Raw genomic sequence first — 14735 nt, 5'->3', positions numbered from 1 at the left:
GGGTCCCAAGGTGCTTCAAGGTGCCAGGGGGTCCCCAAGGGAATGTGAGGTGCAGGGGGGGGCCCAGGGGGCTGCAATGTACTGGGGTGTCCCCAAGGGACTTCAAGGTGCCAGGGGGTCCCCAGGGCGCTTCAAGGTGCCAGGGGGACCCCAAGGGGCTGCAATATGTGGGGGGACCCCTAAGGGACTGTAGGGTGTGTGTGGGGGGGTCCCCAAGGGGCTGCAATGTACTGGGGTGTCCCCAAGGGACTTCAAGGTCCCGGGGGGACCCCAAGGGGCTGCAAAGTGCCAGGGGGTCCCCAGGGCGCTTCAAGCTACCGGGGTGTCCCCAAGGGGCTGCAAGGTGCGGGGGGCTCCCCAAGAGGCTGCAGCGTCCCGGGGGGTCCCCGGCCACCCCCGCTGGGTCCCTCCCGTCCCCGTGCCCCTTCCCACGGCCCCGCGGGGGGCTCTGCCCGGCGGGGGGGGGTCCCGAGGGGGGGTCCCTGCCCCGGGGCGGTTCCTGCGCGGGGCTCGGGCGGAGCGCGGCGGCCGCCGACGGTCATTGGAAGCGCTGGGGAGGCTGAAACCCGCCCCGCCCGGCCCTCCCCGCCCGCCGACGGACAGACGGACGGGCGGCCGGCCGGGCGGACACACGGACGGGGGTGGGGGGCGGCCGTGGGGCTGCGCCTCCAGCCCGGGCCCCGCTGCCCCTATTATGGGGCCGGCCCGGAGCAGCCCCCCGAGGAGCTGAGTTGGGGTCGCAGCCAGGTACCGGACCGGGGAGGGGGTCGGGGGGGAGGCTGCGGCACACAGGGGGGCGCGCCCCGTGGGGGATGCTCGAGGGGGTGCTTGGGGGGAGGCTCGACCCCGTGTAGGGGTGCTTGAGGAGACGCTGGAGCTCCTATGGGGGTGCTTGGGGGGATGCTCGAGCCCCCCTGGGGGCGTTTAGGGGATGCTTGAGACCCGATGGGGGCGTTTAGGGGATGCTCGACCCCATACGGGGGCTTTTAGGGGATGCTCGTTCCCCTATGGGGGTGCTTGGGGAGATGTGCGTCCCCTAAGGGGTGTGTCTGGGGGACACACATCGTTGATTCTGCCCCATAATTGTGCCTTGCCCCATCCCTGAGCCCATCTTACCCCTTCCCCTAGGGTTTTGCAGAAAATCCCACCCGGACCCCCAAAAACTCCTTCCCCGGGCACCCAGACGCCGTCTGGCTCTGCTGGCAGCACCAGGGTTGGGTTGGGAAGCAAGCCCACCTCCCCATCCCTTTTTCTTTCTTTCGCCCTTCTCGCCATCCCAAAGCCAGGACCGGCACCCCATTTCCCACCGAATAGGGCACGGTGATGGGGAGCCCCCCCGAGCTGTTTTTTTCCCAGCAAATTATTTCCAGACATGCCGAGGGACATGGGCAAACATCCCCATAGGGTTATCGCAGCGCCGTGGGGTGCAGGGAGAGATTTTGGGGTGCTCCGGGGGCGAGAAACGCTCTGGGCTTTCTAGGAAACTTCTGCTGGTTGAGATGTGGCGTTGGCCGGTTGTGCCAGCTCGTTAAAATTACTAACGAGGCTGGAAAGCCAGGCTGGGGAGCGAGGAGCCAGCGTAGAGGTGGCTTCCCGAAGGCGCCTGGCGTGCGTGCAGGGAGCAGTGGGAGCCCCCAAAGCCCTGCCTGGCATCTTCCCCTTGAGCCGCAGCCTGCTGGAGCCTCATTTTTGGGGTGGGAAAGGCAAAATTCCCTCAGGAGGAGAGCCCTGGGGAATCACCCCCTTGCTCCCCATCGCCAAGCGCTTTTAGGGTCGATTTCAGGGCTTTTTGGGGTCGAGCGGCTTGCTCCCAGCTCCAGGGGGAAGAGTGGTGCGAGGTGTTATTTCTCACCTTTCCTTTTTAGCTTTCTTTTCACTCAAATTTAGCAGCTTCCTTCCAGCACAGTGAGAGAAGCTCCGTTCCCACCGGCCCTGTCCTGCACCCCAATGGCATGGGCTGGGTTTAGGGGAAAAATTCCAGGATGATTTGGGTGCCTCCGCCTGCACCCAGGTGGGGAGGATTATTTCCCCAACTTGTTTTCTCCAGTCTAAAAGCCGAGTTTGCAAGCAGAAAGGGGGGCAGGCCTCGCTTCCTTCCCTTTTCCACCTTTAAAATGAATTTTCTTTAACTCTTTATCTATTTTTTAAGCCACGCAGTGTGCCCCAGCACGCCGCCAGCGTGCCCTTCTCCCCGCTGCCCGAAAACAAGAAGCGCGAGCTCAGCACCGGGGCTCCCTCCCCGCCGCAAAGAGGATGTGCCGTCTGTTTGTTTGCCTTTTTTTCTTTTTTTTTTTTTTTTTTTCATTGAATATTTTTTTCTTTTTGGGAAAAGAGGGTGAGAGAGCACGGGCAGCGCCGGGCTCCATCACTTCCTCCCTGCCGGCTCGGCGGTGCCGCGTGCTCCCCGCTCCATCCGGCGGCCGCGGCGCTTCCTGCCGGCGCAGCAGCGGGGAGCACCACAAACTGCCCCTTTTTGGCCCAAATCCCCATCTTTTGGGGACCGTCGGGGCTGCGTCCCCCCTCTGCACAAAGCCGGGGCGGCCGCTGCCTGCTGTGTTCTTCCCCCGGAGCCAGCCCCGTGCGGTGCCCTCAGCAAAGGGCATCGCCTGTCCTAATTTAGGAAGCTGCTAATCACCGGCTAGAGTGGACAGGGTGTAATTTGGGGCTTTCTCCCAGGGAGAGGCCGCGTCGCGTTGGCAGGGCACGAGGGTGGAGAGGGCGGATGAGGAAAAGCAACGGTGGCACCGTCGCCCCTATAACCAGGGCAAAAAAATCCCAAATCCTCGCCTAGCCGCACAGCGCAGAATAAACCCAAATGCCCCAACCAGGGGGGGATGCGGGCGGTGATTTATTTGTCCCCGCTCGTCCCGCTGACAATGAGGTGGCCGGGCAAGTGCACGCTTCCTCCCGGCCGCGGCAGATGCATCCTGCAGCTGGGGCCCCCCCGCTATATTTAGGCTATTGTGAGCGCCGCCTTTGGGCCCCCGCCAGCTCCCCGCGGGGGGACCGACCCGGCCTCGCGGTCTGCCCGCGGATAATTCGGGGGCCGACGAGGCGGTGGAGGGCTTTCGGGGCCGGGACGGGGTGGGAAATGCCCGCCGGTGAGTGGAAACACCGCTCTTTTTCCACCAGCAGTTTGCCATGTGGCTTGCAAATGGGATTTTTTTTATCGATTATTTGTTATTTAGGGGACGTAGGGTGGCTTTCTGCAGGGCGGCTAAAATCCAGCCTCCTGCAGAGCCTGCTGGACACGCTGCGAAGCATCTGCGGGCCGGGGTGCTGGCTGTGTGCGCGCCTTCCAGCACATGCTGTGCCCATCCAGCCCTCTGCAAGCCCGAGTGTTTGCTCTAAAAGCAAGAAAAGCTCCTTTTTTTTCCCCCTGCTCTTCCCAGCAGGGACAGTCGGTGCTTTGTCCCGGGGTGGCCGAGCGTGGCGGGATGCTCCTCGCTGTCCTCTGTCTTTGGGGACGAGCGGGCTCCACGCTCCCGATCCAATCCCTCCTCCGCGAGCACACGCGTGTGCGTGCATGAAGCACGCGTGTGCAAGCGTGCAGGCAGCTACACGCCCGCCCTTGTGCACGCACACGCCCCCCGTGAGCACACACACGTGCAGGGGGGAGCCCGGGAGGAAATTCGGGCCACACGAAACACACAGCAAGATTTCCTGGCTTCCCGAGCCTTTTCCACGTTGCTGGCGCGGGGCTCATGGCTGTCCTGCGGGGACGGGAAGCCGCCGGGTCACTCTGCAGTGCCATCTGCTGACTCATCAGATTTTGGGGACCGGATCCCGGCTCTCTCCTTCCCCCTCCGCTCCCGCAAACCGAGCCCCGATGGCGGAGGGGCCGCAGCGCCGGGAGCTGGGCTGCACCGGGGCCGGACCCTGCCCGGCGGAGGACGAGGGGGGAGAAAGCCCGTAAGGAGCGCGGGAAGGAAACCGGAGAGCACGGGAAGGGCTGGGTTCGTGTTTCTTCGGAAATGGGCCTCTCCTCGCCGCGCCGGGCGGCCGAAAAAATCCCTCTCACCTCCCCCCTGCTTGTTTTCCCCTGCAGCCGCCTGCGGATGATGGGTACGACCGCCAGCGCGGCGCAGCAGAGCGGCCCGGCCTCCGCCTTCGAGAGCGTGCACGGCATCGGGACCATGGAGGACCAGCGCTCGCTCAGCATCCACTCCTTCCAGACCCTCGGGCTGCACAACAGCAAGGCCAAGTCCATCATCACCAACAAAGTGGCGCCCGTGGTCATCACGTGAGTCGGGGCGGCCGCGTGCAAGACCTTCGGGCATCGCCCTCCGTCTGTTTGGTTTGGCGTCCCTGTTGTGTTGGGTGGCCCTATTGCAAGCTCCTGTCCCACTTCAGCAAAAAAAAATCGCCTTTTTTTTTTTAGTAATTTTTATTTTTTTTGTGACTATACCGTACGCTTTCCCCAGGTACAACTGCCGGGAGGAGTTCCAGATCCACGACGAGCTGCTGAAGGCCAACTACACGGTGGGGCGCATCTCCGAGGCCGCGCCGGAGCACTACCTGGTGCAGGTGGGCATCGCCGCGCCTGGCCCCCGCCCGCCGCCCGCGCTCGGAGCCGGCTCCATCTCTTTCTTACCCCGCAGGGGAAATATTTCATGGTCAGGGACGTGCACGGCAAGCTGGACGTCCTGAACACCACCGGCAGCTGCGGCGCCCCGAATTTTCGGCAAGCCAAGGGCGGCTACGCGGTGTTTGGCATGGGGCAGCCCAGCCTCAACGGCTTCAGGCTGCTTCTGCAGAAGCTGCAGAGAGAGGGCCACAAGGTTGGTGTGGCTCAAAATCGGGGAGTTTCTGCTTTTATGTGTGGGACAGGAGCAGTGGGGTCATGGAGAAGCAATGGGAGATCTTTGGGGAGAGCGGCCTACATGCTCCAGAGCTGCTGGCCATGGAGGAGGGAAGGTTTTTGGGAAGCCTTGTCCTAATACGAGCAGTGCCATCCCCGACACGCCTCGTCCGTGGCTGTCTTTCCAGGAGTGCGTCTTCTTCTGCGTCCGCGAGGAGCCCGTGCTCTTCCTGCGGGTGGAGGGCGACTTCGTGGCCTACACGCCGCGGGGCAAGGACAGCCTCCATGAGAACCTCCATGGCTTGCACCGGGGGCCGCGCGTGGAGGACCTGGAGCTCACCATCCGCAAAGAGGTGATGGCAATGGGGCCGTGGCAAGGGCCACTACGCTCTGACGCTCATCTCCACGTAGTTTGGTGCCCAACAGAGCAAAGACTTGAGGAACCGAGATGGAGATGGCCCCTTCTGGGCGTCCCGCAGTGGGGTTGGAGGTGGTCGGCCACCCACGGGTGCTGACGGCGATCCCCGTCTCCTCCAGATCCACGACTTCGCGCAGCTGAGCGAGGGGGTCTACTACGTCTACGACGACATCGAGCGGCTGCGGGACGAGCCGCGGGCCGTGCGGGTGCAGGGCGAGGAGGACGTGCAGGTGACGGAGGAGGTGTACCGCCGGCCCGTCTTCCTCCTGCCCGCCTACCGCTACCACCGCCTGCCCCTGCCCGCCGACGGCGCCCCGCTGGAGGAGCACTTCGATGCCTTCATCCGCTTCCTCAGGGTGAGGCGGGGGAAAGCGCTGGCTCCGTGGGGGTTTGGGGCGCTGGGGTTTGCTTTCTGCAGCTCTTTGGGGTTGGGGGGAAGGATCCGCCCTCTGGCACAGGCAGGGTGCTGGGGGTGCTCTTGGTAGCTCCGTGCTCGTTGTGCTGGTCGTTACACCACCGCTGTGGTCCCCGTGGGCCCGCACCATCCCTCTCCACCTCCTTTCCTCCTAGGAGAGCCCCGGCCTCCTGCTGCGGGACCCCAGCAGACCCCCCCCGGCGCTGCTCTTCAGCTGCCAGACCGGCGTGGGCAGGACCAACCTGGCCATGGCCATGGCCACCCTCGTCCTCCTCCACCACCGCGGAGCCACGCAGAAGCCCGAGTAAGCAGGGACCATCCACGGGGCCATGGGGGACCCCGGTGGGCATGGGTTTGATGCCCCCTTTCTTTAATTCTCCCTCCCGTCCCTACGGGCAGCCCCCAGCCGCCGGCCAAAACGTCGCCAAGGGCCAGGTTTCGGGTGATCCAGAGCTTCATTGAGGTGGTTCCCAAAGGGCAGCAGATGGTGGAGGAGGTAAGCGGGGAGCTGCACGGCCCCCGGAGAGCTCGGGGTGGGCAAGGAGGGCTCCGTTGACCGACTCTCCCCATGCAAGGTGGACAGCGCGATCGCCTCCTGCTCGGAGATGCACGACATGAAGGAGGCCGTCCACGAGGCCAAGAAGAAGCTGGAAGGGATTGGGGAAGACCGCCAGACCCAGGTACCACCGCCCGCACGGCTTTGGGGGGGCGAGGAGCAACATCTCCCCGCTCAACACTGCGCCACGCTGAGCCCCAGGGTGTCAGCTGGGGGCCCTCGTTAGCGAGCCGTTAATTAGAGGATGGCTCGGCCTCTTGGCAGCAGTAATTTACAGAAATGTTTCTGTGAGCGGATGGGAAGAATGTAAATTGTGGAAATCTGAGACTTCCTGCGCCCTGGAAGCGTCCCAGGGACATGTGAACCTGGAAGGTTGGGGCGTGGTGCATTTGGGGTTTTTTGTTTTTGGTTGAGGGCTGTGAAATTGGGGAAATCTGCTCTTCCTGGGCATTGCCACTGCCTCTGGTAGACGCCCGTGGGCCAAAAAATTTTATAAAATATTATTTTATCATCTCCAAAACTGCGGAACTGGCAGGTTGAGGTCCAGCAATTCTCCTGCCTCTCCCAGCCAGCTCTCGGCCGGCAGAGGCAGCACAGACCCCAGGTGCGCCCGGCTCATCCTTTAACTTCCCTTCCAGCCTTTTTGGAGGCGAATTTTTCCATCTGAGTGATGAATGAGCTGTTAGAGCCGGAAGCCCCAAATTTCCCCCTCTTGGTTCCTTTTTTTAGGGTGGATTTGGGTCCGTTTGGTGCTGCTCCAGGTGATGGCACAAAGCTGTGTTCACTCGGCCACGGGGCCAGGTGTGGGTGCAGCCATGGAGGCACCCATGGGTGCCCAGGCTGGGTGCCTTAGGGGTGAAAGGTGCCCCGGGTGACCCTCTCCTCACACCGGGGAGGGCTGCTCCTTGTCTTCCTCGATGGCAGAAAACAAATGGCCGGGGATTGCCGTAAATTAGCCGAGAGGAGTGTTTATTTGAAGTCTGCACATAGTGAGAGCACGTTTAAACAATGGCCAGGGGCCAGGAAAATGTGCCGGGGGGGGGACACGGGTGGGGGGAGAAGCAGAGAGGAAAGGCACGGAGGATTTATCCCACGAAGAACTGCCCCGAACTGGGTGGAAAAAGCGGAGATTTAGGTCCTGGCGCGATGCAGGGGCTGGGGTGGGATGCTCAGCCGCATCCTGGTGGTACCCTGCCCTCCCTGGTCCCACCCCGGCACAGCTTCATCCTCACGGGCTTTGTGTTGAGTTTCCAGAGCAGACGTGCTGCTCTGCCTCCTGATAGATGGCAGCAGGACGGCTTCATCTCACAGATATTGAGTCAATAAATACTCATGAATCTGTGCCACTGCCTCGGCGACGCAACCGGGTCCACCCGTGCTGCTGGGGAGGATCTCGAGCAGTGCACCTCCTGAATTTCTGGGTTCCCATCGTGTCTAGGATGGGGTTTTGCTTGCAGGGAAGGAGGACTGGGTGTACGTGGCCCCCAAAGTCGAGGTCGGGTGGTTTCTGAATTGCAGAAAGTCCCCAGGTTCCCAGCTTGCATCCCCAGCAGGACACCCAGCAGCCCCTGGGGAAACCCAGCAGCTAGAGCACCTCGGCCATAGAGGTGCCTGGGGTGGTGTGAGCACCTTGCGTGGATCAGCCCCGCTCCGTTTGGGTTTTGCTCTCTGTCAGCATCTGGACATTGTCTCTCCGGGACAGGCAGGCAGCTCGTGTCCTGTTGGACCCGCTCCCGGCGCGTCCCTGGGTGAAGAGGAAGGCTTTGTTTGATCCGAAAGGCGAATTTATGGCTCTGAGCATCCCTCGGTGTGGAAAAACTTGAAATGTTTCATTTTAAAACTAAACAAAACAAAAAAAAAAGCAGCGAAAATGATTCCAGATAGGGTTCTGGAGGGTTTTCACCCCTCTCCTCGTTTGGAAGCAGTTTCTTTCCAAGCAAACAACTCGGTGAAGTTAGTGTAAATATGCAAAAAGACACATAAAAAATGAAACCTTCTGAGGGATTTCAGGGGTATTTCGATCTCCTTTTCCCCCAAAGTGACTGTTTTCAAATGCCTTGGGCCAGCTTGCGTGCTGCTCTTCTGTGCCAGCTCGTGGGGCTCTCCTGCCCTGCATGCGGGGCTCCAGGAGAAGGGGCTCCGGCTCCGTGCTGGCCGTGACACCACTCGCGCTTGCTTCCAGGGGGGCAGCACCAAAGAACACTGCCTCCAGAGGGTCCAGCAGAGCCTCGAGCGCTACTTCTACCTGGTTGCCTTCAACTACTACCTTCACGAGCAGGTAAGGGTGGCGGGGCCACCTCCGAGCTGCCGTGGCCGGGAGCGCCGGGGGGTTTTGGAAGCGCGCGGAGGCGGAGAGGTGCCGGGCAGGGGGAGCGAGCCCAGGCTGACGGCGCGCCCCCCCGGCCCCCCGCCGGCAGTACCCCCTGGGCTTTGCCCTCAGCTTCAGCAGGTGGATGTGCCGGCACCCCGAGCTGTACCGGCTGCAGGCGGACATCGGCTCCCCCGAGCTCGCCGTCCCCGGGGACCTCCTGGCCAAGGGGGCGCGGGTGCTGGTGAGTACCCGTCCCGGTGCCCGACCCCAGATTGGTTTGGCGGGGTGGGAGGAGCGGGGTCGCTCCGTGGCAGGGCAGGAGGGGAGTTTTTGGGGGTCCCCGGGTCCAGGTGCTTGGTGAGGATGGGGTGCCCAGCCCTGTTTGTCCCGCTGCAGGTGGCAGACGAGCGCTTCTGCCCGGACGTGCTGAGCACCGTCAAGGAGATGAGCGTGGCCAACTTCCGACGGGTGCCCAAGATGCCCGTCTACGGGACGGCGCAGCCCAGCTCCAAGGTGAGGAGCACGCACCCCGCACAGGGCAGGGCCACCCCTCCTGGTGCCGTCCCCTCACCACGGCCACCCTTTCCCCTAGACCTTGGGGAGCGTCCTGCGGTACCTGACGGACGCGAAGAGGAAGCACTCGCGCATCCTGTGGGTCAACCTGCGGGAGGAGGTGGTGCTGGAGGGGAACGAGCAGGTCTACACGCTCAGGGAGCCGGGGAGCCTTGACAAGCTCGTCCCCATGCCTGCCTCCACGCCCGAGCAGCTGGAGGTGAGCCTGGGGTTTTGGGGGTGCCTCGTCCTGCCTCGGGGCAGGAGGGACGAGGGGAGGGTGGACAAAGGTTGCACCAGGACGCTGGAGGATGCTCCCCAGTGCTGTTTCTGGCTGTGCTGCTGATCTCTTCCTGGCCTCTGTCTTGCCCTTCCTCTTCTTCGTGCTTCAAAACGTTACCCTCTGGCCCATTTGAGCTAAATTTGACCTCGTTTTCCATTCTTGTGAGGTTTTTGCAGATAAACAGCTGGATGTGGGACAGAGGCATAGGTCGCGTTCCCGCTGAGGGAAAGGCATCTCCCCCTCTGCGGAGCCCTCCTGAGAGATGTGCACAGGGAAACCGGGCTCTGTTAGTCCCTCAGCCCTCACTGCTCCTTTTTTGGGGCTTTTTTGGGGGCAGGGAGCGGGGTTCAGCTGCCAGCAGCACCGTGGCGGCATGGAGGAGCTCTGTGGGGTTCGGGAGGACTGGGGTGCCCACAGTCCCTGGGCAGAAGTGGTGGGCATGGTACATGGGTCTGTGTTGGCTGCAGGGTGGTTGAGAGGGGATTAAAAAAATAAAAATAAAATAAGAGGAAGAGGTGGACGAGGAGCAGGTCTGGTGAAGGCGAGGGCTCCTCCATCCTCTGCAGAAGCTCGAGGCCGCGCTGAAGGGCGACCTGCTGAAGTCGCAGCAGTGGCTGGAGGTCTACCTGGAGGCGGAGAAGCAGATGAAGATGTTCAAGAGCTGCCTGACCACCCAGGAGATCTTCAACCAGCACAAGAGCACCTGCCCGGGCCTGACCTACCGGCGCATCCCCATCCCCGACTTCTGTGCCCCCAAGGAGCAGGTACCGCCCGTGTCCCCTTGTCCCCTCGCCTGGGCGGGGGGCAGCACCCTCCCTAAATCCCGGCTTTGCCCTCGGCAGGACTTTGACCGGCTGCTGGAGGCGATGAAGACCACCCTGGCCGAGGACTCGCGGGCAGCCTTCGTCTTCAACTGCGCCAGCGGCCGGGGCCGGACCACCACGGCCATGGTCATCGCCGTGCTGGCGCTCTGGCACTGCGCTGTGGGTACCGGCACGCGAGGCCGGCGGGGGGCTCGGTGGGGTTGGCCCTACATGCACCTAACTCCCCGTCCATCCCTGCCCCACTGTAGGGCGTCCCCGAGGCGAGCGAGGACGAGATTGTGAGTGTGCCCGACGCCAAGTACACCAAAGGGGAGTTCGAGGTGAGTCCTGCAGCTGCTGTAGGGTCTCCCGTGCCCTGCAAGATGCGCCAGCCCGCCTCGCCTGGAGGGAATAGGGCCTCCCCTGGGGCAGGAGGTGAGCACAGGTATGGGGAGGTTGGGTTGGGGGCTGCAGGTGGAGGCCCTTTTGCTTTGTCCCCGCTGCAGGTGGTGATGAAGGTGGTCCAGCTCCTGCCCGACGGCCACCGGATGAAGAAGGAGGTGGACATGGCCCTGGACACGGTCAGCGAGACCATGACGCCCATGCACTACCACCTCCGAGAAATCATCATCTGTACCTACCGGCAGGTGAGCAGCACCTCCGGGCCCCTTTCCATTTTCGGGACCCCTCACCCAAGGTGCTGGGGTCGTGGTGGTCCAGCACCCCGCACACCCCTCTCCGAGCCGCGTCCCGGCGCTGCAGCCGGCAGAGGGCAGGGCCGCTCCGTCCCCTTCTCCTCCCATCCCCGCTGGCTCCTCCGGCTCTGGCGGGGAGCTGCTCCCATTAATTAGCAGCATTATTTCTCGGAAGACGCCCGCCCGTTCCCGCGACCTCCCTGCCCCTCTTGCTGGTGCTTGGCAGCGAGGAGCAGCGCAGGGGTGTTCCTGGGCCGCATCCTGTTTCCCGGCCAGCTGCCTCCAGCCCGGCCTGATGGGGAAGGGAGATAAGCAGGGAGCCATCCGCTGCCCGGCTCCCCTGCCATAGGAAGAGCCTTTTATTGCCACTTTGGAGAGAACATGTGCAAATGCTTGCTTTTTTTGCCTTTTTTTCCCCCAAAAAGTGAGCCCAGGATGGGCAGGCTCCGTGGGGACATCTCTGCTCTGGCTGGCAGATGCAAGCTGGAAGAAACGGGCGTGCTTCCAGGCACCCCAAACCCCCTTCTGGGCTTTGCAAAATGGGTTTGGGTTGCATCCTGCTCTTTGTTTCGCTCTCGGGTGGGTGGGAGCAGCTTTCGGAGCCTTGCAGGGGATGCTCCGCAGGATTAGGACGATCGGGAGGGAAGGACAATGTGTGGTGCTCGGCTCGGATTCCTCCCCAGCCCTTCCCATCCCAACCCAGGAGGAAAAAATAGGTTGATGCATTCCTTCCGCTGCCGGAAGATGTGTTGTTTGGGGAGGTTTCCTCGGCAGGAGCCGGCAGCAGAGAGCCGCCTGCTTCCTCCCAGCCTGGCTGCTGCAGAGCTGTCCTGGGTTTGCTGCAGCGTTTTTTGGGATAAATGTTCTGAGGATAGCAATCTGCGTTAGGTTCCTTGGTTTATTGGTCATTTCTGCGGGGCCACGTTGCTCTGATGCCGGTCGTGGTCTTTAACCCAGTTGTGTCCTCTCCATCTGCCACTTCTGGGCTTCGAGCAGGGTTGGAAACACTCACAGAAGCCACATGAGGATCCACTCTACCCAAATCTTGGCATGTACAAGTAGAGGAGATGTCTTTACCCAGGGCAGACGTGATCTCACAGTCCTGCCATGAACAGGGCTGTAAAGGTGGGGAAAAAATACAAATAAATGAAAGCTGGAGCAGTTTGCCCTGCTCCCACCTGGCGAGGGGCAGGATGCTGGGCATGGGCATAGCAACACCACCTCTGTTTTTGAGGGCTGTGGGGTAAAAGGGGAAGCTTTTTATGTTGCTGGAAGCCACAACCTGATGAGGGTTTAGGCTGCTGAGCTTCTTTTTGTCCCTGCGCTTCCAGGGGCGGTCGGGCAAGGACGAGCAGGAGCGGCGGCTGCTGCGGCTGAGGAGCTTGCAGTACCTGGAGCGCTACATCTACCTGATCCTCTTCAACGCCTACCTGCACCTGGAGAAGAAGGACTCCTGGCAGCGGCCCTTCAGCCTCTGGATGCGCGAGGTAGGGCTTTTATTTGGACCAGAGTTTGGTGTGATAGGAAGGTGCCCCCGTTCTCGGCCATTATTCGGCACGTGCCATCATCATGCATGTGGAACGGGTGCTGGACCCAGCCCACTGTCACCTCTCATCGCAGCCCGAAACACCAGCTCTGAGCACTCCCAGGGCTGGGAAGGCTGTGGTTGCAACACAGCATCCTAAATAAGCTGTTTATTAACCCACCTGGATTTCCTAAAACCCTATTTGGGTTTTAGGAAAACACTGCACCTTGGCAAGCTGGGAGAGCCTTGTCCCTTGCCCCGTGCCGCTAGTTCATGCTGGGAAATATTCCTGGTGCCAGGTCCTCCTCCTAGTGCAGGTCCAGGAGGTTGTATCCTGTATGCTTGCATAGGGATGATCTTACAAAGCACCCCATATTTAATTTTTTATCGCGTTTTGATGTGCAAAACACACGGTGATGCTCCTTGTCCCTCCTCATGCTCCAGCTCCTTGACCCCAGCCTCGCTCCTCAAGGCACACCTCAGGGGAGGAGAGGGAAGACCTCAAATCCAAGAAATCCCCACCAGCCGCATTGTTCTGGAAGATTTTTTGCTCTTTTCCTCATCCTGGGCTTAAACCTGCCTCCTGTGCCCCTGTTTTCAGGGAGGAGGTGCGCCCCACCGCGCATCAAAGGAGCCTTTGGCTCCACGCGGTGCTCCAGCACAAGCTTTGCATTTTCAGTTCTTTCTCAAAAAAAAAAAAAAAAAAAAAACATCAACAAGGCGACATTGTAACTTCTTTTCCGGAAGGGTGCCAAAGCTAACAAACCATAAAGCTGCTTATAAAACCATTCAGCAGCTGGAGGGAAGCTCGGGGAGGGGTCGGTGCCACGCAGGCGGTGGTCCATGCCTCTCCCCGGCTTGGGGTCGCGCACGGGGACGCCGCGGCCGCTGCTCCCCGTCCTCTTTATGGGGTTGGAGGACGGGTGGAGGGGGCAAAACCGCCTCAACCTCTCTGCTCTGCTTCCAGGTGGCGGCCGTGGCCGGTGTCTACGAGGTGCTGGACCGGCTGGGCTTCCCCGAGCTGGAGGGGCCGGAGGACGAGGAGCCGCTGCGGAGGCTGCGCGGGCGCTGGCGGGCGCAGAGCGGCGGGGACGTGGTGTAGGGGGACGGAGAGGGATGCTGCCTTCAGGAAAATAGACTGTTTTCCCCTGAAAAAAAAATAATAAAAAAATTAAAAAAAAAAAAAAAAGATGGGGAGAGGGAGGGAGGGGATAGCCCCGAAGCTACTACCTTCAGGAGAAGAATTGAGGGGGTTCTTCACGATGCAATAAAAGTGTTGTAAATTAAACAAAAAGCTGTCGGACAGGTGCTTAATGCTGAGCATGCTGTGGGTGTGTATGGTTATACAGATACACTAATACATTTTTATATACACACACATAAGTATGGGTTCGTGTACCTCCAGACCCAAGCCCTTGTACCCTGGTATATATGGCTATGTATACCTACAGACCCAAACCTTTGTAGCCTGGGTTGGGGCTCACGGAGGCAATGGTCCTTGCACATCTGGGGATTTTTAGTTTTGGGGTGTATTTGCTTGTTCCTCCTGATTTTCAGCTGTGGATGGGGCTGGGGTGCAGCGGTGAGAAGGCAGGGGGTGAGTGGGAGCCTTGCCTCTGAGCATTAGGACGGGGGAAGATACATCTGGAATATGCTTACAGGCATAATCAATGCTGCAAGATTTATTTGTAATTACGTGATTGGGTGCAAAATGGAGTTAATGAAGAAAGGGTGCTCAGTCGGGCACCCCGTCCCTGCAGGCTGGGCTCTGGGGGGGCAGGAGCGGGACGGGACGGGGCGATAGGGCCGGATGCGGGGTAGCAGAGCAGCAGCACACGCTCCGTCTGCCCCAGCAGCCACTTTCATCCACTGCCAGCGGCAGGAGGTGCAGACAGCAGAAATTAAAAAGCAGAGGGTGGAAAAAAAAATAATTTAAAAATAGCAAGAGGTTTTTTTTTTTTTTTTTTTTTTTTTTTTAAAGCGTTGGCATGGCTCCTGCTGCAGTTTGAGAGCCCCACTTCCCCTAAGGTTCCCTCGACAGTGTTTTATTTCTGACTTAACCAGGTGTTTTGGTTTTCCTTTTTCTTTTTAAATTCAAAAATGTTTTGTCCCAGCTGTGTGTTTTCTGTTCATTTTTTTAGCGATGGGAATGGGCTCACGGGGAATAATGGGACGCACTGGGCGGCTGCGCCTTCTCCTGCCCCTTTGCCCCCCACAAAACCCTGCCTAATAACCAGCGGAGAGGCTAAGCAGGAGCTTAATTAGGCAGGTTTTTAATTGCTTCGGACCCCCGGCCCTTTAATCTGGGTAATGAAGGCTGGAGATTTGCATCACCTGCACCGGGGGGCTCAAAGGCTTCTTTCTGCTTTCCCACCT

The 14735-nt window shown here is 60.6% G+C and overlaps 1 protein-coding gene across 3 annotated transcripts; it reads left to right on the top strand.

Moving 5' to 3' along the window:
- Positions 1–592: 592 nt before the first annotated feature.
- Positions 593–13653, top strand: PALD1 (phosphatase domain containing paladin 1). 3 transcript variants are annotated; one of them, XM_084524952.1, is made up of 19 exons: positions 593–747; positions 4049–4243; positions 4425–4527; positions 4602–4781; positions 4990–5154; positions 5339–5575; positions 5790–5938; positions 6034–6130; positions 6210–6314; positions 8373–8468; positions 8608–8742; positions 8898–9014; positions 9094–9273; positions 9903–10100; positions 10179–10319; positions 10409–10480; positions 10646–10786; positions 12166–12321; positions 13327–13653. In XM_084524952.1, the coding sequence occupies exons 2-19, from the start codon at positions 4059–4061 to the stop codon at positions 13459–13461; spliced, it is 2592 nt and encodes an 863-aa protein (XP_084381078.1). In that variant the 5' UTR covers positions 593–747; positions 4049–4058; the 3' UTR covers positions 13462–13653. The 3 variants fall into 3 exon arrangements, with proteins under 3 accessions (XP_084381078.1, XP_084381079.1, XP_084381080.1); XM_084524953.1 differs by lacking the exon at positions 8608–8742; XM_084524954.1 differs by lacking the exons at positions 593–747; positions 4049–4243 and having other exon boundaries at positions 4622–4781.
- The last annotated feature ends 1082 nt before the right edge of the window (positions 13654–14735 follow it).

Source organism: Aythya ferina (assembly GCF_964211825.1).
Source record: "Aythya ferina genome assembly, chromosome: 7".
NCBI classification, from domain to species: domain Eukaryota; kingdom Metazoa; phylum Chordata; class Aves; order Anseriformes; family Anatidae; genus Aythya; species Aythya ferina.
The sequence above is the reverse complement of the archived record's forward strand: the minus strand, read 5'-3'. Positions and strand labels throughout refer to the sequence as shown.

Coding starts and splice junctions, on each gene's coding strand:
- PALD1 (XM_084524952.1), top strand. CDS start 4,059: ATGATGGGTACGACCGCCAGCGCGGCGCAGCAGAGCGGCCCGGCCTCC. Junction 4,528..4,601: donor CGGAGCACTACCTGGTGCAG/GTGGGCATCGCC, acceptor CTTACCCCGCAG/GGGAAATATTTCATGGTCAG. Junction 8,469..8,607: donor ACTACTACCTTCACGAGCAG/GTAAGGGTGGCG, acceptor CCCCGCCGGCAG/TACCCCCTGGGCTTTGCCCT.